The sequence below is a fragment of the Sinocyclocheilus grahami genome, unplaced genomic scaffold (genome assembly GCF_001515645.1).
Source record: "Sinocyclocheilus grahami isolate Dianchi unplaced genomic scaffold, SAMN03320097.WGS_v1.1 scaffold194.1, whole genome shotgun sequence".
In the NCBI taxonomy this organism is placed as follows: Eukaryota; Metazoa; Chordata; class Actinopteri; order Cypriniformes; family Cyprinidae; genus Sinocyclocheilus; species Sinocyclocheilus grahami.
Window position 1 is genome coordinate 860425 of NW_015505373.1, and position 21776 is coordinate 882200.

Here is a 21776-nt window from a genome sequence, read left to right on the forward strand (position 1 = left end):
AGTGGCAAAGAACCAAAACTCCATCGGTGACAGAAATGGAAAAAAAACCTTGAGAGAAACCAGGCTCAGTTGGGGGGGCCAGTTTGTTTATTAAGCGTGCAGAGCAACCACCCAATAAAGCATTACAATAATCTAACCTAGAGGTCATGAATGCATGAAATAACGTTTCTGCATTTGACATTGAGAGCATAGGTCATAATTTAGATATATTTTTAAGATGGAAGAATGCAGTTTTACAAATGTTAGAAACATGGTTTTCAAAGGAAAGATTGCTATCAAATAGCACACCTAGGTTCCTAACTGATGACAAAGAATTTACAGAGCAGCCATCAAGTGTTAGACAGAGTTTTAGGTTATTACTAGGGCTGTGTATCACCAGCAAAATCACAATACGATACGTATCACGATACAGAGGCCACGATACGATACGTATCACGATATGGGACTGCACTGAATTTCACCTCAGAAGAATTTAGTAAAACAGCTGTTTATGAAACACTGCATACTATAGGGCTGTTGCTAACTATTGGCAGAGCAGGCAGTTGACGTCTGCATTATGAAGGGCTGGAAAAAATGAGGGGAAAAGAAACATGTAGCACATTGTTGTTGTTCTGCCGGTGTTCTAATGATTTGTTGGTAGCATAATCTGATAGGTAGCATTATTTGTCAGAACACCAGCACACCAAAAATCCCCCCCGCCACGGCTGCAGCTTCTCACTGACAACATAACGCCGCTCGCATCATTCACGGTCGGGTTATTTAGCAGAGAACACAGAGCAGGTCTTGAATTTCAGGCGCAATCTTAATTTTACTCATTCCCGCAAGTTCTGCGCTTATAACGCGATGACAGATGACGGAACTTATCATTTGCACGTACTTTTGAGTCTTGAGAACTCTCATTTTCTGTGCGCCCACAGATCGCGATAAGGAGAGTGACAGATTTTAACAATTATTAAAGGAGTTTGCAAATGTGATATTGATTTAATACAACAGTTTAATAAACAAGTACTGCCTGATTTTGCTCTATTTCATCAACGAAAATAGTTCCAAATAAAAGTAACAGCTCAGCCGCTGCGCATCTCTAAAAGCAAACAGCGGTGTTTCATTCATGAATGAAAGTGCGTTTTTGAACGAATCTAGTGAGTCAGTGATTCATGATTACCCATTCATAAAGACAGTCACTTGCTTCGTTCCTGAATGAATCAGCCATTCAAACGAATCAATTGAATGAATGATTCAGTGATAAAATCCGTGATTTGCAAGCGAGTGATTTGTGATTTGGTTTCATTTTATAATTGCAGTTATTTAAATCATTTAATATTTATGTATTCAAAATTTTATATTTGAAACATTAAGCTCCACATGAATTTATGAATTTAATTGCACTCATGCCACCTCTGAGCCTCATTGAATGTCTGAAAATTTACCTACAAGCCAAATTTGTGTTCTTCTGTGCCACCTCTGTAGCAGAAATTAATTTTTCATTAATACTAATTTCATATGATTGGTAACTTATTTGTCTTATTTCTACTTCTTATTATATTGTTTTAAATAGAAATTTTAAAAAGCTTATAAACATACATTTTTGAATTTGACAGATTAAAATGATGCCATTGCAAAGGTAAAAAGAAAATGCCTCTGTAAATCACTTCACCTCGTATTAGGAAGGCTAATTTTTTATCAGAATTTTTGATTATTGATCAGAAGGTGCTCCTTAATTTTTTTAATTAAGAAAAAGAAAAACACTGCTCTTAAACTGGGTGAGTGACAGGTATGGCTGAGGAATGGGGTTTGGCCGAGGAAAAACTTTCAGTCAAAAGATTTTTTTTTTTTTTGCTTTAACCCCTGACTACTACAACAATTATTACAACTTTTGTTTAAAAGAATAATTTTGAACAAATTTACATTGTAATGTACTCATTCTAATATATTAAAATCATCTTAACATTGCTGGTAGGTTATCATTGCACAAATCAACACTCTCTCTACGTTTAAAAAATAAAAAAAAACATTTTTAATAAAATTTTAAATAAAATTTTTTTGAGACTTTTTTTTATTTCTAGTTCCTGAGAGTTTATAGTTTGTTACAACATCAAGTTTTTCTGATCTATTGGATTTGCTGAGGAATGGAGACAAGTGAGGAAGATTACAGAGACACAGAGCAGCAGCGTTTGTTTCTGCTGTGATAGCTGCAAAACTATGCCAAATGCTGTGGGTTTGAGTTAGAAGCAGGAATAAAACAAGAACATTGTGGTTTTTTGTTTGTTTGTTTGTTTTTTGCCTTCAAACCAGACTTACGACGTCAGCTGGCAAAGTTTAAATCCTGTCTTGCTATTGTGCTTTAACAACATGTCCTGTAATCTTTAAGAATTATGTCAGTAGGTAAAGGATGGAGGCACCTTTAGTGGCTGTTCGAACACATTTGCCGTTTACATTACGGAAGCAGTCTGGTCAAATGCGTTTATAACTTTTCAGACCCCTTTCACACCTTATTTAGTGTTGTCCACTTGTGATCTGATTGACAAAAATGCTTCTTAATACCAGGTGTAAACAGGGCCTTATGGACAATGTTACCAAAAAGGAATGTTTTTTTTTGTAGTACTAATATATCGACCATCTCTCTGTCTCTCAGCTGTGACGAGTACGTGACTCAGTTGGATGAGATGCAGAGGCAGCTGGCTGCTGCGGAGGATGAGAAGAAGACACTGAACTCCCTCCTCCGTATGGCCATCCAGCAGAAGCTGGCGCTCACCCAGCGCCTGGAGGACCTGGAGTTCGACCACGAGCAGACCCGCCGCGGCGGAGCCAACGGCCGCTCCAAGACCGCCTCCTCGCGCGGGAAACCCACCCACTCCCACGTGAGTCACCCTGCCGCCGCTGCCCCCTGCGGGGGTCGAGGCGAGCCCAACGGCCTCCTGGGAACGCCGGTGGTGTTCTGCAGCGAGAAGTACAAGATCTACTGCGACTGAAGCTGTGCGAGCCTCGTCAGCCTTTGTACAAAGCTCCACTCACGCGCTCTCTTGCTTGCTGCGTGCTAACCCATATGATGTGTCCGTGTGTTTAGGGCTAAATATGGTCATGCTATGCTAGCGTCCTCGTAGCCAGGTGCATGTTGTAGTGCTAGCTAAGGGCAGAATGAAATAACGTTTAGTCTTATAGGTGAAATGTGTTTCTGCTAGCGGCACCAAACCCAATTGCACAATTTTACAGCTCAAGGCAGCATTTCTAGATTAGACGTGATAGAGAGAGCTAGCCATAGGATTGTTGTGGTCACAAATCAATAGCCATTCGCCCTTTTCTTCTGTCCATCTCTCTCCTGCCTCTGAAATCAGCAGCCCGTCCAATCAGGTAACTCGTGTTTACATGCCCGACCAAACGAAATATGCAAACCTCCTTCCCTGCCTTGTTGACGTGCAGGAAAACTCATAGAAGTGTGCCATTTTTGTCTTGTTTTTGCAAGAAAACAGAAATATAACATCAAAAATTCAAATCGACGGGTTGGAGAGTGTGTGTGTTTTAACGATGTCACTCGTGAGGCAGGCGGGAATGACGCGTGTTCATAAATCAGTATGCGCCACGAAGCCAATGGGCTTCTGGCTTGCTTTTTCATTTGATGTCTGGCTGCAGAACTGAGAGCTTTAATATGTCTTAGACTCGATTACGTTTACTTGAGCACACACGGCTTCACACGGTGAAGTCAGGGTGAAGGGCTTGCCACGTGCTGTCAACATATTTCCATTGCAGATGAAACATTAGAGAGGCCTTATCTGTCGTTTCTGTGCTCTAAATAGCGTGGCCGTCTCATTTCAAGACGAGAAGGGCAAACCAATGTCTCTTTTTAGCAAACAAAAGATTCAAAGTTTCAGGCTTTCATTCTCTGGCTTGCTTAAAACATCCCGAATCAGCTTTTCATGATAAGATCATATATTCCTAGTTACACTCGACCTTCGCATTAGTAATCTGTATATGATCTGAATCTCTCATCTTCATATAGATCGCATTCACCGTTTTGTGTTGGCATCACGTGAAAGATTAACACAACTGAAGTGGTCGATGCCGAGCTAGGTTTTTAAACTAGCTTGCAAATAGGCTATGAACTCTTATTTCAGTTTATGTCGATTAATTCATGAATTGCTGCAAATGGGCTAATGAATGGCTTCTCTGAATCGCTGTATTTGTAAATAACAGTGTTAAATTAAGATTACATGCGTCTTTCACATTCTGTAACATTTTTTAGTCCAGTTAATCTCCCATATGATCTAGTGGTTTGGATTCCTGGTTGTTACCAGGCCGCCCGGGTTCGACTCCCGGTATGGGAAAGGATGCCTCTGGCACTGCTCGCGCTCATCAGATTATTGACGTTCATTTTGGAATTTAATTGACCTGTCACAGAAAAAGACGAATGTGTCATTTGGTTGACATGTCTAACAATAAAAACAAAAAAAACAATTTTTGGTTGGTGTGACATTTTGTCCAAATTTTAAAATGGCCAGTTCAAATTTGCTCGCTTCAGTTACCAATGAAAAATTAGCAGTCAGGTTACCAGTTGGTCTGCGTTTCGCCAAGAGGAGTTAAATGTGAAATGTTTCACCATTGACCGGTCAAAAACGTCGTACAACTCATTAACATTCACTACTTATTTGGCTTGACCTGGTGAGGTTGAGGTTTTTAGTTCTTGTGAGAACCTCTGGCTTCCTGCATCCTGTACTTCTCTTCCACGCTCACTAACACAACACTTCACATGGGCTGTGTTTGGCTTCTGGGTTTTCCATTGAGTTCTGCTGGAACGCCGCTTGAGCAGATGCAGCCGCTGCGTAACGTTAACCGTAATGCGAACGGCTTTTATTTCGTTATTCCGATTTGCAGTAACGTTCAGCCGGAGCTGGCACTCAACATTGCACCACTGCCTACAAACCCAGTAAACCGTCTTGGACCTACTTTTTGGGTTCTTTTTACACACATGGGAAGCCAGAGGTCACAAAGTCCTGAATACTTTAATGCTTAAAATTCAACTACAAAAAAAAAAAAGAACATGGGCACATTCATCGATGTTTTGAGATTTTGTAACCTTTGATCTTTTACTATAAGGCTATATTGCTTTTTATTATATTAGTCTATAGCTTGAGGTGAGTCTGTTCACGTATTTTACACTACTATTTTAAGAGTATTCGATTTCATCATGTATGTCCTCTGTAAGCAGAGCTCAACGTCACGGATTCATAACTCACATGATCCATATGCTCCAGTTCTGTCATCTTTATTAATGAGTCCATAAGATTATCTATGTGTTGTACTGAAATGTTATGTTTCTCACATTGACACATTTTACGGCCACGCTTTAATGCTGGGCTTTCGTCTATTTATTATTACTGTTATTTTGTCTATATAGGAATATTTCAAAGTGAACAAATAAAAAAAAAAAGTGGCTTAATCTAATCGGAAGGCTTTGGTTAAACAAAACCAGCGAATCGATAAAAAACTGAATGGATTTTTTCATAACACTTCACAATAAGGTTCAAATAACAAACAATGCAGCATTTATTCATCTAGTATCATTACTTTATATAGGAATGTGTTTTATAACATTGTATAAATGAACATTAGGTTAACGTATTATGATCAAACGTGAATTAACAATAAACGAGAATATTCATATATTAACATTAACCTGGATGCATCAAGAACTGTACCTTATTGTAAATGTTCATGATTTTTCTTTCGTTCGTTTCAAGCACCTTCGCTCAAGCTTTACATGGGTCACTGACCTTCTGCATTCTGTACAAGAAGAAATGAATTCATTCCAAATTGGAATGCTGTAATTCTCTCTACTATCGTGCCAAGTGTCGGTACATCGTTTGGGTTGGTGTTAAAAGGATCAGAAGCGCTGAGACGAGGGTCTGCCCTGCTTTACCTTACCCTCAGTTTGGTTCATTTTTCCGTTTATGATCTTCATTCTGACCATTAGTGCCTTTTTGTTCTTTGAAGAGAGAATCCTAGCTTAGCGTTTAGTTTTTGTATTTAATTTTTCTCATTCCTTAAGGAAGAGCAGATGACTTGTTCTAAACTTAGCAGCAGCAATAAGTACAGAAGACATTCATTCTGTTTTCAAGGGTGTGAAGATATCAATGATTAGAGAAATAAAACCGATTGTACTGAATCCGTCAGGTCAGTGATCCTAAGAGCAAATTCAGGGGTTTTAGAAAACGTTATGTTTCGTCAGATGGTTTGAAGCCAGAATTATCGTTTGCCTCAATATGAACAAAAATTTTGAGACACGAAACTTGTGTGGTGTTTTGTTGTCGGAGACTGGTGTTATTCTAGCTTTGTATGGTGAGGTAGCTGAGGTCATGTGATATCGATAGTATTGTTAACAATTGTGAGAAAGCTTGTGTCCTCTTTCTGTTCAATTGTTTTATTTTTTATACATTTTTCACATGGTTATATGAGCATTACAAATTCAGGAAACAGAAAACATGTTGCATCAACAAGCAAATGGTGCCACGACAGTCACATTTTGTTTGTTGAGGCGTAAAATTAATAAATACAGTCAGCAAGTGAGGAGGAACTAAATTAAGTGCAATTAAACCAAAACGAAGGTATGTGGTAACTGAGGTTTTCTGTTTGCTGGAAGTGATGGCATTGTGATATTCAACTAGCTGTGGAAGCTTATTATTGGAAACTCTTATTATTGTGTTCCAGTATTGATCTATAAGGACCTATAAGTTTGATACCTTTATATAAAATAGCATTTGTTTGTTTGTATTAATTTGAAATGTCGTCAGTACTGAACTTTATAATGTGCATGTTTCTTTCAGCTATGAGACTTGTACACAGAACCAAGAACAAACTTAGAACTCCAAAGCCTTGGAAAAAGACAAAAAGCAGAAGAGCGAGTAATGTTTGGTTTTTAATTGGTCCCTTACTCTTGAACTAACGGAGTTGAAGTCTTGTTTTCTAGAGGTTTGTCTGTGTAGAAGTAGTCATGCTGGCTCAAGTCAGTAAATACAAATAAAAAGTCACTCGGCATTTGTTCTGTGTGTGAATTTGTCTTATCTTTCTTTTGTCCTGTTATATTATATTGCATATTATTCAGACAATGGCAGTGAATTAATAATTTATTGATTCACCTGAATTCTTTTTGTTTTCCTTTTACCTTTTCCTTTGTAAACCATCCTACCACTATATATATAATGTATATATAATAAATAATGTATATATATTGTAATCAGTATTGGACTACCATTTGGAAGTAATCTACTCAGCACTGGTCGTGAGAGCCACCATCCCAACCCTGGTTCTCATGAATTGGTTGAAAATGATGGTAACCATCTTGCAAAAATAAATGCACAGTGTGAAAAGCTCTTTTGTGAGTAAAGCCTGAAGTACAGGGCACTGGAAGCACAGCTCTCTCTCTCTCACCATCACATACATATATAGAGCGAGAGAGAGAGAGAGAGATATAGATGTGCCCTGAGGAATCTCCCCACTGGCCCTACAAGAGAATCCAACGGTCTTTTTTACGGTTGTCATTTTGCTGTGAAAGTTAGAAGTACTAACTTGTGTAAAGACCATCAGACCATTTATATCCTTGCATATTAATATCTTGATTTATATCCTTTTACATCCTGATGATGAAAAGAGGAAAAGCATGTACTTTATTTACTAATAAAAGACTGTTGATTCTGATCAAGAAAGTTGCTTACAAGAAATGTGTGTGTATATATATATATATACTTTTTTTTAATCATTAGGCAATCATAATATTAGTCACATAGTAAATTTAAAAAGTAAAATAAAATGAAAGCTTAATGTACTGTTTACTGTGTAGAATAATTTAATACAAAAAAAGATGTTCACATAATATTACTTTTAAAATCCAAAGGACCTTATCCTGGTTTCGGCCACATTTTCTCCTCTAGAAGTGTGTGGATGCAGTCAGGTATATTACTCACTGTTGTGATGGTGAACATCTTCCACATGGCTGGGAATTCAATGGGCCGCTACTTTGCAACAGCTTCTCATCCTGAGGGATGCGCACCAGTAGAGGAGGTTTATGATGCTTTTTGTCCAGTTTGGAGCCTCTCCACAATCCGCTCTTTCCCAAGAGCTTCAATTTCTAATTTAATGTCCAACACCCTACTGTCACTCATATTCATCACTGTGTGACTTCCATGTTTGGCACAATGTCTAATGCAAAAAAAAATATATATATATTTTTTTTAATTATTAAATTTTTTTTTTTTTTAAATACACAAAAATAAACAAATACAATAAAATGTGACCCGCAGTCAGGTATATTACTCACTGTTGTGATGGTGAACATCTTCCACATGGCTGGGAATTCAATGGGCCGCTACTTTGCAACAGCTTCTCATCCTGAGGGATGCGCACCAGTAGAGGAGGTTTATGATGCTTTTTGTCCAGTTTGGAGCCTCTCCACAATCCGCTCTTTCCCAAGAGCTTCAATTTCTAATTTAATGTCCAACCCCCTACTGTCACTCATATTCATCACTGTGTGACTTCCATGTTTGGCACAATGTCTAATGCAAAAAAAAAAATATATATTTTTTTTTAATTATTAAATTTTTTTTTTTTTTTTTTTTAAATACACAAAAATAAACAAATACAATAAAATGTGACCCTGGAGCACAAACGCAGTCTTAAGTCGCTGGGGTATATTTGTAGCAATAGCCAAAAATACATTGTATGGGTCAAAATTATACAAACCACACATCAATGGAAAGCTTATTTATTCAGCTTTCAGATCTCAATTTTAAAAAAAAAAGAAGAAGAAGACCCCTATGAGGTCTATATTCAAAAGCCCTTATATCACCCCCAAGACTATAGGCTTTTCAGAATGCGTTGGCTAGTCTCAAAACCTTTTTAAGACCTCAGGATGAGAGAGAGAAAAACAGGTCTTACATTTCATCGTCTTCTGTGATTCCAGGCTCATAGGTGAAATCCTTTGGTTGTTTCAGGGTCACCAATGCCCTGCAGTTGAAATCTTCTACACGTCCTTCCATTCGCGGCCGTTTAATTGGCCCGAGCTCCGGTGTTTCGAGATCGGGGCAAACATTATCAGCATGCTCTGAAGATTTCACTTGAACAGCTGCTGCATCACATCAACAAAGGAGGAAAATAAGTTATCGAAGTAATGCGCTAAACCTAAACCACCCAATCGTCACCTTTACTGCATCGTTTCGGTTTAGAGACTGGGAACTAACCTGTTCTTCAGATACAAGACTTTGGCGAACCCCATTTGGTGCTGGGTATAAAAGATTTTTTAAATCTTATAAGATCTTCAAAATGCGAGAGACCACAAACATGAGGGAAAAAATCCTAGATTAAACCGTTTTGCTCCTATAGTGTGGTGTTTTCGGGGTCCCCGGGTTTTTGTATTATGCCTCCCCGAGGAGCAGATCTTAACACACCTCACACCACAGGAAAATCTGATAAGATAATCTTTAGAACCACCAAGATAGTCGGGACATTACCTAGGATTGTCGGAAGGGGAGAAATCGGCCCAAAATCAGCCCGATTATCTTGTGGTGTGTATCCAGCATTAAATTCTCAATTTATATTATTCTAACCATTAGGCCACAACTTCCCCCTACTTGAGGAGAACAATAGAAGCAATCAGACGAACGAGAGAGTAACAGTATGCAAGTGCTGTGAGTCTAGCACAGTACATATAGCTAAGGTTTTTGTTCATAGAATGGAATAGAATAGAACAGAATAGGTAAGTGCTTAGAATTAGTTTGTCTAAAGACATCTTTTAGGCCAGCACTTGACGTTTTTTGAAAATGGTCAAAGACTCAGCTGTTCGAATTGAGATCGGGAGGTCATTCCACCAGCTGGGCACTGTCCAGGAAAAGGTCCGTGAGAGTGATTTTGTGCCTCTGGGATGGCACCACAAGGCACTGTTCACTTGCAAAACGCAAGCTTCTGGAGGGCGCATAAGTTTGAACTAATGAGTTTAGGTATATTGGTGCAGCACCAGTTGTTGTCTTGCATCAAATTCAAGGTACTGATGCTTGCCTACAAGCAGTTACTGGTAGCAAGTGTAAACTGATGTAAGAGGTGTAACAAGCTTTTTTCGGCTCATTAAAGACCACTCTCGCTGCTGCATTCTGGATCAGTTGCAGAGGCTTGATAGTACATGCAGTAGGCCCACCAAGAGAGCATTACAATACTCCAGTCTGGAGAGAACAAGAGCTTGGACAAGGAGTTGTGTAGCTTGCTCTGATAAGAAGGGTCTAATCTTCCTAATGTTGTATAAGGCAAATCTGCAGGACTGGGCCGTGGTAGCAGTATGGTCTGTGAAGCTTAACTGATCATCGATTTTTACATGGCGATCAAGGTTTACATGGCTGTCCTGGAAGGAGTTATGGTTGATGAACCCAGCTGTATAAAGAAGTTGTAATGAAGTGCTGGGTTGGCTGAGACCACAAGCAGTTCTGTCTTAGCAAGGTTGAGTTGAAGGTGATGATCCTTCATCCAGTCAGAAATGACTGTCAGACAGGCTGCAATGCGAACAGCTACTGTCGGATCATCTGGTTGGAATGAGAAGTAGAGTTGTGTCATCAGCATAGCAATGATAGGAAAAGCCATGCTTCTGAATGACAGATCCTAAAGATGACATGTAGATGGAGAAGAGAAGAGGTCCAAGCACTGAGCCTTGAGGAACCCCAGTAACAAGAAGTTGTGACTTGGAAACCTCACCCCTCCAAGACACCCTGAAGGACCTACCTGAGAGGTAAGACTTGATCCACTGGAGTGCGGTTCCTGAGATGCCCATCTTTATGAGGGTGGACAGGAGGATCTGGTGGTTAACAGTGTCAAAAGCAGCAGACAGATCCAGCAAGATGCATACTGAAGATTTGGAAGCTGTTCTTGCCAGTCTCAGGCCTTCAGTAACCGAGAGTAATGCAGTCTCAGTTGAGTGGCTGTTTTTGAAGCCAGATTGTTTGCTGTCCAGGAGGTTGTTCTGTGCAAGAAACATAGAGAGTTGGTTGAACACAACTCGCTTGTGTCTTTGCAATGAACGGAAGAAGGGATACCGGTCTGTAGTTTTCTAAAAGTGCTGGATTTAGAGAGGGATTCTTAAGCAGGGAGCCTGCTTAAATGCTGTGGGAAATGTACCAGTGTGAAGAGAGGTGTTGCTAATGTGAGTAAGCACAGGTATGACTAAAGAAATGTCCTGAAGTATGTGAGTGGGGATAGGATCAAGTGGACAGGTAGTAGGATGATTGGAAAGAATCAGGTTTGTAATGAGGTCCAGTTGGTTACCTGATATACCTAATATATCCCACAGCTTGAGAGCTACCACTGTAACAATATAATCAATGCTATTCACTTCACCTGTCAGTGCTTTTAATGTTCTGGCTAATCAGCACACATTATATTTAAGGGGTGACTATGATTATAGCAAGTTGTCTTACATCAATATATCACAAACTCAACAGCTCTCATCATTAGCATTTAAATCACAGCGACCCATAAATGGCACAGACTCATGGAAAAAGGATTTAAACATTAAACATGCTTATTAGAGGCAAAAATCTAAGTCTTGAAATATATAAGCAGATTTGCTTTGTCAAAGTTACACTATAATACAATGCAAACAACCATCTAAATTATAGCAATAGTTTATTTGCACATGAACTTGAGACAAACCATTGTAACAGAGCATCCTGATGCATTCGAGAGACGTTCTTTTTGCATGAAATTAGTATGTAGCCTTGCGTCTGCTGCAACACTGAATGACAACTTTAATTTGTGGAGAGGTTTTAAAATTCTTCATGATAAAAGCAAACTGTACAAAAAAAAAAAAATGGCATGAAATTTACTTTCAAGTCAGGTTTTTTTTTTTTTTTAAGTGTAAACAAGCAGTAAGTACATAAACCTTGTGTGAATTTTAAAAAACAAAATTCCTGTCAAAACAAACCATGAACTAGTTAGTAGTGCAAGCAGAAAAAATATATTCTATTTTTAATGATATATTAAATGCACCTATTGTGGCTTATGTTAAATGATCTTGCTGTCTACACAGACTACAGTTCTCCTGCTGTTGATACAGAGAACATCAGAACAGCAGAATGAGGTCTTAAAGTAGCTGATACACAAGACACTTTAGCTCAGGAACACTGAAATGTTGATTTGATGCATCTCACTTTAAATAAACGTTCATATTTCAATCTGTCTGCCATTGTAAAAAGCAATACATGGCACCATAACTGTACACGATGATGTTTATAGAGTCTACTACCTGCACACAATAGTTCAACTGGTATCAAGAGAATTTTTTTTTTTAACTCTACTAACCTTTATTCATTTTCTGGCCAAATTAAACAACCAAGTTTAAGGAAATAAGTGCACATCCTACTCAATCCATATAGGCAGGGAACTGGGAAAGAATCCCAATGCTGCACACTACAATACTGATTTAACAGTAAAACACTACTGAGACACTGTATCATATCCATATGTCTAAGGCAGGATCATAAATGAAAAGCAATTCTCCAAAGAGGCAATGCTTCGTATTGCACAAGTCCCTTATAACATAACTGCACATAATTGTGCTGGGAGTCACAGAAAGAAAATGACTGAAAAAAAAAAATTAGATTGGCAGATGGACATAAATTAAGATTGAAGTGGGAAAACTCAGCGAGAGAGCACACAGCAGCCTGGGAAACTGCTGTTCGTCAGGGCAGCATAAGAGCCACCGGGTGAGTCGATCAGTAGTCAATGTAGTGGATGTAGTCAAGCTTCACGCTGAATCTGAAACGGCTCCAGCTGGCACGTTTTGTTTTCTCAGTTTGTGGCTATAACTTGATGTTGTTGAGGCCTTTAGAGAGGCTCTCTATGTAGGCCTCATGGATTGCACTGAGGAAATGGGTGTCATTCTGCAAACAAATATAGGCAGACAATTGAAGACCAAAGTGATTTGATGGACGAGTCTTTCTTCACTGTTGGTTTGTGAGCATGCGGGTGTCAGTCTGTACCTTTATGAGATGTATGAGTGTATCTTTAAGCTGGGTGCGATTGTACAGGGAAGAGGGCAGGTCTGCTGTGGGAGACGTCGGGGAGGCGGGGTTCTTCAGTGGCTCGGCTGTCTTGGTCATAGAATGCTGGAACACACTAGGAGACAGCAGCAGTGAAGACTCCTCCCCCTGGACAGCTGGCCCCGCCTTCACATGACAGAGAGACATCAATCATAATGTTACTGCCACCAAACAATACATCAAACCTGACAATGCTTTCAAAAGTGCACCTACTGGAATGGGTTTGACCAGAGTCGAGGACTGTGTAAACGCATTCGCCTCTTTACTCTGTCAAAGAGAGGGAGAGATCTTATGCAAAAACAAGATATACTTCTAAGCTTCATTTTAAATGGTACATGTTCTCTTTGTTTTCCATTAACGTATGTCAAAATGAATACTTGAACTACTTTTCTCTAGTTTTTACACCTAATAACACCTGGTAAAAGGACTACCAATGAAAACTAGCCTTCGTGTTAATTTGGGTACATTTACATTCATAAATGTTGATTAATGTACATTGTCCCTTTTTGTGAAACAAATAAACAAACAAATCTAAATCATACAAACATGCTCGGTCTTGCCTTTTTACTTTGTTTGCAGTGAATGGGCCTTTACACTTACAAAAAATAACTTGTGATAAAAAAAATCTAAATTACAAAAAGCAACCCCAGCATAACGCTATATTTGTCTGAAAGAAAGAGCCACAGCCAGCTGAGGTTTGAAAATGTAACGCAACAGTAATGCAGCACATTACTTCCCATAAAATGTAAATAACATAATTAGCTATATTTTATGGAGTAACGTAATACTACTCCGAAAAAGTAACTTTAGCCCAAAACTGCAGGCTGCTCGCAAAAATTTAGAACATGGCCAGCATAGTCTGATTCACAAATGAATTGTTTTAATTAATTGGTTCTTTTTAATGAATAAAAAAAAAAAAAAACTTGGTTTGAATAACTTTAATGGCTGACTTCAGTAAACAATTTTAATCAAAACAGGTAGGCTATGCAATCACAAAATCGTTTAGACCTTGTTTCCACCTGTCTTTAGCGCTAACCACACAAAACACTCCTAACCCGTTCGTCCACACAACACGTTCTAACCGTAACCAGGTGTAAAGTATCAAATTAAGATACTGTATATAATGCCGAATATAATGTATGATAACGCAATAGGGAAATTGCAATCTGTTAGTCCTGATAATGCCAAGTCTGATTTTACCAGTAAATTAAGACAGGGACTACATTATTTTTCTAGATAAGCATGCACTGCTAATAAACAGGTTTTAAAATAATAATAAATAAATAAAACATCTATGTAGCATTCTTACGAACTGCACTTTTTTTAAAGGGGTCATGAACTGAGTTTGTCTTTTTATTTTGTACTGTTCTCTGAGGTGCACTTATAATGTGATCAAGATTTTTACACCAAAAAAATTTATAAGTAATAGGCTATTGTCTGTCCCATTTTGACCCCCCCTCATCAGAACGCTCTGTTTGAATAGGCGTGGAGGATTGTAGACTCGGAAGTAAACGCCCACTGCTGTGATTTAGGTTAAAAACACAAATAACTCCGAACATATCAAACGATCTGCCGGATCCAATATAGTCAGCAAAGCGTCGTCTTTTAATTTCAATCTTTCTGAAAATCCTGTGTTGAATTGTGCCTTGTTTGTAAACGAATCCGCAGTAAAAAGAAGTGAACAAAGGACTGAGCTCTTATTGACACGGTCTGGAAGTTCATTCACTCTTTCCTAATGTTGGGATCAGAAGGAAGGCAACGCAAACACCGTTTTTCCACAGCTTGGCACTGCAGTCTTTTCTTGTCTTCAGAGCATCTTCATCGTTTAGTTTCTGCATAGAAGTGCGCATTCGCCTCTCTTGTAAACACTACATGCGCAAATCAGTGGGCGGGGCTAACCAGACAGTGCTGTAGAATCGGTGTGCGGGGCTAACCAGACAATGCTGTAGAATCGGTGTGCGGGGCTAACCAGACAGTGCTGTAGAATCGGTGTGCGGGGCTAACCAGACAGTGCTGTAGAATCGGTGTGCGGGGCTAACCAGACAGTGCTGTAGAATCGGTGAGTAGAATATTCCACAAGCTGTTGTTTTAGCAGACTGCCTTCAATATAAGCTGTTTTTAGACTAACAACAAAGTTTTAAGTTCTGAAACTTACAGGATGTTTTTACAGTGCAATGACCTCTTATATGCCAAAAGACCAAGGGAACTTTGGTTTCTCAGTTCACATCCCCTTTAACTTTTTAATGTCTTAAAAGTAATAATAAAAATACTAATAAAACACTTTCCATCATTATTTTGGCCTTGTTGTATCCTGAGAGTTCTGATTTGGGAGATCAGTATTGTGTATTGTACCAAACACTGTAATGAGTGTATTTTTATCTTGTTTTGTCTTTTCTTTTAAAAGAGTTTTGACATTATTAGTGACATTCACACCGAATCAGAACATATTTTGAGGTGCATAAAGACTCCCACTCCTGTACTGCAGGAAACAATGTGTCATTTCGTCAATCATTTCTGCACTTGCATAAAAAAAAAAAACATACTATGAAAACACTGCTCGGTGTATTCACCTGTGCCGACAATGCAGCCTTTTCCGTGAAGGGCCCTGGACCTTTGCAGGCGGATTCTCTGAAGCTCTGTGGGGTGACCAGCGGGCTGGGCATGAACCCGGGCAGCCCATGCCCATCTGTGGGAGGATTCATATACGCAGGAGGAAGTGGACCAGCCGAACCTCGACGCACAGACTGACTGGTGGTCCTGCTCCCACTCTCCTCCGTATTTGAAGCAGCCGGTCTTGGGTCTCGGGTGCCACAACCCTGAAAGAGAGAGACCAGCGCCGTGCCTCCTGGGTCAGCAGAGAGGTGAGGAGCGAGGAGAGGCTCCACCGAGTGAACAAACGCAGGCCCACGCATGCTTTCTCCCACAGTGGAGCTTGTTGACTGGGGCGCTTCTTTGGGTATAGAACTGCCAAAAAGCTCTTCCACTGTGATCTGCTTCACTACTGAGTGACCGGACTGTGGAGAGGAAACAAAAACAGATGCATGTCACTTATCATTTCTTCATGGGTCGATCACACACAGTGACGTCACAAAACGTGTGTGTTGCAAATCAAGCTCACATTCTGACAGTAGCAAAGCTACAAAACGAATCATCTTTTCAATAATGCCTTTTTGGAATAGCCTTTCTGGCAAAGATTAAGCATTATACTTACAGTCAAGTCACCTTTCTATAGCAATTCATATAATAATGCCAAAGCAGCTTCACAGTGACAAACAGAAAAAGAACAAATCAATGGAAACTCAGCTATGGAGACTCTAAAAGAAATGCATCTCATTATTTAGCTCAAGTTAGTTCAGTGCTCAGTTCAGTTACATCTGCGCATATTTTTATTTTCATTGTGATTTCGGCTTCTCTTGATTTAATAAGCATATTTGTCTGTGAAATTTTCCCACTGGTTATCCACCCTAAAACCATTTCATTTTAATTTGGAATTGGTGTTATCTTGTATTGTTAAACCTCCACAAGCTTTTTTTTGGTTGCAGCTGCCAGATGAGCATTTAATTTTTTCCCATAAATTGATTCTTTTTCTGCCCAGTGTTTGACTGAATCTTCCCAATCTGGCAACCATGTCTCTATATTATGGAAAAAGCACTGATGAGTTGAAAACTGGCAAATATTTAAGTTGGAGTTTAACGATCTCACGTGAGGTACTCTGCTTAAATAAATGTAACACAGCTAGTCTGTTTTCCTTCACGCAGTCTTTCGCTGTGACTAAATCTGTGAGCAAACCACACAAGCTGACATTCTTTTTATTCATTGAATTATGAGTTTAGCAAATGTCTCAAGGGACCTGTTTTTTTAAGGGAAAACACTTCATGACAACGGTAATGTCCTTAACAGAGGGTTTCTAAACCTAAGCCTTAAAACTTCGTTTTTTCTTAACTCAAGGGCTTTGCTGCAACTGTGCGGAGATGATTAGTTTTGACTATAATAGAAGAGCAAAAATAGTTTTTACAGATCTAGCAGAAGTGTGATTAGCAGCACCTTCTCGTGTTGAGCGGCTGTGACCTCCTCTCTCTTCTCCTGTGACGGCGTAGCTTCAGAGCTCACCTGAACATCTCTCTCAAATGACTGATTCTAGAAACACACACACAGTACAAACCCTATCTGTTACTCCAGCGTCTATTATCACACTAAATTGCCACTTGTGCCTCCTTAAAAAAATGTTACAACAAGGACAAAGCATTAAACATGAACCCTTTGGTTAACAATTACTCAAACATTTCTCAGTTGAAACGAAAACTTTTCATTTCAAATATAAACCATGCAAATACATACATACAGTGATGCCAAAGAAGAACCATTTTTGGCTCCACAAAGAACCATTCAGACAAAGGTTCTTTAAAGAACCATCTCTTTCTTAGCTTTTTATAATCTGAAAAACCTTCTTTTGCCACAAAGAGCCTTTTGTGAAACGGAAAGGTTCTTCAGATTTGAAAGGGTCTTAACGGAACCATTTAGACAAAAAGGGTTCTTCTATGGCATCGTGAAGCACCTTTATTATTAAAAGTGTAAACCATATCGTCAGAAGTCATATAGTGCATGGTTTGCCCGTGGTTACACTCATCTAAAAATGTATGATAGTAAAAGAACAATATTTAATGGATGATATAAAACCTTATCAAGGGCTGTAGTCTAAACTCAGTTCAAAATATTTACACAAAAAAAAGGGGTTTTACAATTTTGACGTTGTAGGCTAGTTGTTTATACATGTAAGCTTACATGCGCATCCTAACTCAAATTCAGAGCTTCACTACGCATTCCCATGAGAGAAAATATGTATTATTATTAGCAAATGCACGTATTCGCGAAATACAACAGCAACATTCTTAAATTACTATTGTATTTCTACTGATATTGTGATACAATGTGCTATGTGAACATACCACTCCCTCTAAACTGGGAAAAGACAAGCCAAAGTTGATGACGATGATAATAACAATAATAACCAGGTCTAGGTGCTTTCAATTTGAGCAGTAATCTTGCTGTGAAAGTGAAATGAGCCGTGAGGGTGGTCCTACCCTTTGATACTCCTCTTTAGCCTTGCTGAGCAGCTCCAGGATATCTGTGGGTCTGCTCTGAACACAACCATTGGTCCTGCCGCTCAGGCCTCTGTCGGGAGACGCTCGCAACGCCTCCTGTTTGACTATCCTACACACACAGAACGGCAACTGAAGTTTAACTACAGGGACAACAAGAGATTCAGCAGCAATTCAGGTTTCTCTAGTTAAATTCGTCATTCATTCAAAATACTGTTGTACTCTCACAGTGACATTATAATGAGCAGACTTTAGAGCTCACCCGTCCACATCACATGTGACCGTCAACCAGCCTGCCACGGCACACTAGTTACCAGGCAACCAGCATTATACCATACTCACTGCAGCATGAGCTGTGCAATCCGCTGGCAGTCGGCCTTATCGTAGAACCAGACACTGTAGATGCCCACTGACACAGAGAAACACACGCAATCAAATAAAGTTTGAGTGCTGTGACCATGTGTACAGTTACAGCGAGTTACAGTAAAACATCAGTCAAATAAAAAAAACCGCACACTGGAGAACATTACCTGTTTTACTAAGCCAAAAATCCAAAAGGTTGAAGACTATTTTATTTGCATAGCACTTTTTCTTTTCACAACACAAATTGTTTTAAAGCAGCTTTACAGAAAATCACGATGCTAACGTTTATAATATTGTCATGCTTTATAATCGCATTTAGCAGATTAGAGCTAAACAATATAATATTGTTTACTTTTGGCAAAGATATACACAATCAAGCAGTTGAAATTGGCTATATAATATATATATATTGCTTCATGTGCATGTACTCTATGCATGCGGATAGTTGCAGGCACTATATATTCATCATTTCATGAAGCTGTTATAGTTATAATATTCAGAAATCATTAGATTAGTTCAACTTTATTGTCAGATTTTTTTCCTTGCGTAACAGTATGTTTCTTGCACACTAAATCTTTACATACAAACATTTTCCACTAGACATAGACCCTATAAATACAATAGAATTCACAATAGGAACAAAAACATGATTCCTGGGGTTTTCATTTTATGTTTACCTCATTCAGTTCTAGGACAGCCTGATGTGCAGAAAAAAGTTCACTCGATTAAATCTTGGGACCTTATATCAACAATTAGATGGCAGAAGCACAAATTCATTTCACAACACACGACTAGGGCTAGAAACCGCCGTAAGACGTTTTTACGATAAGAGGTTGTCCTACTATCTCTGACCATATTTTTTATTTAATTCCTTAACTCGTCATTAATATGAAGATCTAATATTTGCTTTACTCTCTGATAAGAAACACTTTAACCCTGTAAACCTTGACATAAAATAGTAGTCAGAAAAACCTCATTTTTTTTAAAGGAACGGTTTATTGGACCTTCAGACAAACACATACAAAATGTTTGCGATGGGTGTTCTTGTTTAGCGTCATGTTTGATCCATCAGGCTTCTACGACACAGAACGATATAGTGAGAATATGGAGCTCATACTCGAGAAGAATAAAAACACCTACATTTTATTCAGAGGCCCAACCGGAGCATAAATATGCAATTTGATGCAGATGTCTAGTTTTACGGTAAAAACGCTACCGTTTCAAAACATATAAGGCAATGCAATACATTGATGAATGAGAGATGAACAAGTAATTGTTCCTCAAAAGCCAGACGGACGATTGGTTTGTTCCTCACATTTGAACGTGATTTTTACTAAAAACTGAATGTGAAATCAGCTAAGTGGCTTCAGTCCAGTAAGTGTTCATCTGGAAACACTACTGATGTAAAAGCTATTCATAAACAGTAAAGATCTGACAGCAAAACGACAAGTGAAGCACGAGCTAAGGGTGGTCATTTGTACAATTATACAAGAAGGCCTTTTACTTGCCAAAAAGTATAAACTATCAATCAGAACAGGTCTTGCAGCAAAGTCCTGATCACGTTGATTAGAAATGTGCATATCGAATACGATACAGTACACTTTATAAGGGACATGCTGATTCTGAAAGAGACAAACAGGGCTCCTTCTCACGGCAACGGATGAATGTAGCCTTTTACAGTAAGCAGTGTCTTCACTTACAGTTGCCGTTCCTGTACAGTAGGAAAGGGTCCTGGAGCTGGAACTCCAGGTCTTTATTGATCGGCTCCACTAAGTTTTCTGCACTCAAACGGTTCATAATTGTGAAGCCATGATGGGGAGAAGCCGACCTGCAGAAACCAGCCATCCTCACATTACAGCACACCACTACATGACAGAGCAGCGTGTTATTAATGAATTATTAGTATTATTATAGCGAGTGTCGCTCACCTGGCATACACAAACAATGTGCCTTCAATCTCAGTCTTTTCCTAAAGTCAGAGAGATGTGTTAGTTTTCAAACAGCTTTCATATTCAATAATGACCTACCGTCAGGAAAAAAAGAGAAATACAATCGCAAGTTTTTAGCGATTTTACCGCTGATAGCATTAGACTCTGCTTTTAGACAGGACGTGCCACTGGTTTAACTTTCAGATTAGTTTATTATCAGATGAGGCGTGATAATCACAATAAACAGCTGGTGTTTATCTAGGTGTGTTTATCTAGGTGACCTACCCTGTATGTTCCGGGTGAGCTGATATAACGGGTAATAATACTGCAGACCATCATAGACAGACGCCGAGCGATAGCGTTGCTATTAGCAGCTGCAGGCTAACTGACGTGCGCGCGCTGACATGGCGACGCGTTTTGAAGTCTCACCCATTCGTTAGCTTTGGAGCTGAAAGTATAGAGCGCGACCTGTCCGGCGACGTCCAGCAGGTTCACGATGTAGGGGTCATGCTGCTGCAGAGCCGCCAGACTCATGAGCTGTCCCGCTTTATTCACACACTCCATCTTTACACGGTGCCTACACGAAACACATTCCAGGACGAACACTTCCGGTTGCCGTTTTCTTATATCCGTGCTTCGACCAGGCGTCGCCTCATTGGCCGTTTCGGTCCGTTGCTGCGATATGGCGGTGCGGGCAAGAGCTCCCTGTAAACAAATGCAACGAACGGGGAGAGCTGCGGTTTTTCTGTATAAAAACATGACAACGTTTGTTTTTATCAACTGATATCAGTGGTTTATGATCTACGTGGTGTACAAAAAAAAAATCCAGATGCTTAAAATCTCGATAGTTAAATTAGATAGTAAATCAAATTAACTGAGGAATTACAAAAGCGCACACTTGTGTACATTAAATCTTCTCAAAAAGTATTTTCTGTGTTTAAGTATTCTCACCATTTTAGCTTTTCTTGTGCTTCAGGTCAGAACATACCTTTGAAATACTGGGAAAACAAATGCCCATCTTCAGTAATAATTTACCAAGATTGAGAAATGGAACAAACTGACCAATACAAATCACACTGGCAGGCTCCTTTCTATATTTGTATAGCACTAAATTGATGCAGTTATTTACAGGTACATACTCCAAAACAGACGATAACAAAGATAACGGATGGCTTTATGAAAATACATATGTGATTTGGTACAACAACAGTTCAGCAAATATATGTGAAATATAGTATAAAGTAAGATGTAACAGTAAATAATATATTTACAGTAGTATAACATTTTTATAATAATTAACGACTGAGGCATTTTCTCGAGTC

General features: G+C 39.1%; 2 protein-coding genes across 4 annotated transcripts in view; one reads left to right on the forward strand and one right to left on the reverse strand.

Annotated features, from left to right (window-relative positions):
- Positions 1-6477, forward strand: part of LOC107594970 (protein bicaudal D homolog 2-like) — a 52665-nt gene extending 46188 nt beyond the window's left edge. The window contains exons 9-10 of one of the 2 annotated variants that reach the window (XM_016285218.1): positions 2633-2858; positions 4867-6477. In XM_016285218.1, the coding sequence (XP_016140704.1) occupies positions 2633-2858; positions 4867-4869 (229 nt within the window). In that variant the 3' untranslated portion in view covers positions 4870-6477. Of the gene's footprint in view, positions 1-2632; positions 4066-4866 lie in introns of both variants that reach the window. The other variant, XM_016285217.1, reaches the window with a different exon arrangement.
- A 5399-nt stretch (positions 6478-11876) lies between these two features.
- dcp1a (decapping mRNA 1A) lies at positions 11877-21059 on the reverse strand. 2 transcript variants are annotated; one of them, XM_016285221.1, is made up of 10 exons: positions 20884-21059; positions 20455-20495; positions 20227-20354; positions 18506-18572; positions 18146-18275; positions 17109-17201; positions 15635-16078; positions 13278-13331; positions 13005-13190; positions 11877-12905 (listed from the first exon to the last, which is right to left on the reverse strand). In XM_016285221.1, exons 1-10 carry the CDS (start codon positions 21016-21018, stop codon positions 12825-12827), a joined length of 1359 nt encoding a protein of 452 aa, XP_016140707.1. In that variant the 5' UTR covers positions 21019-21059; the 3' UTR covers positions 11877-12824. The 2 variants fall into 2 exon arrangements, with proteins under 2 accessions (XP_016140707.1, XP_016140708.1); XM_016285222.1 differs by having other exon boundaries at positions 15608-16078; positions 20740-20959.
- Positions 21060-21776: the final 717 nt, after the last annotated feature.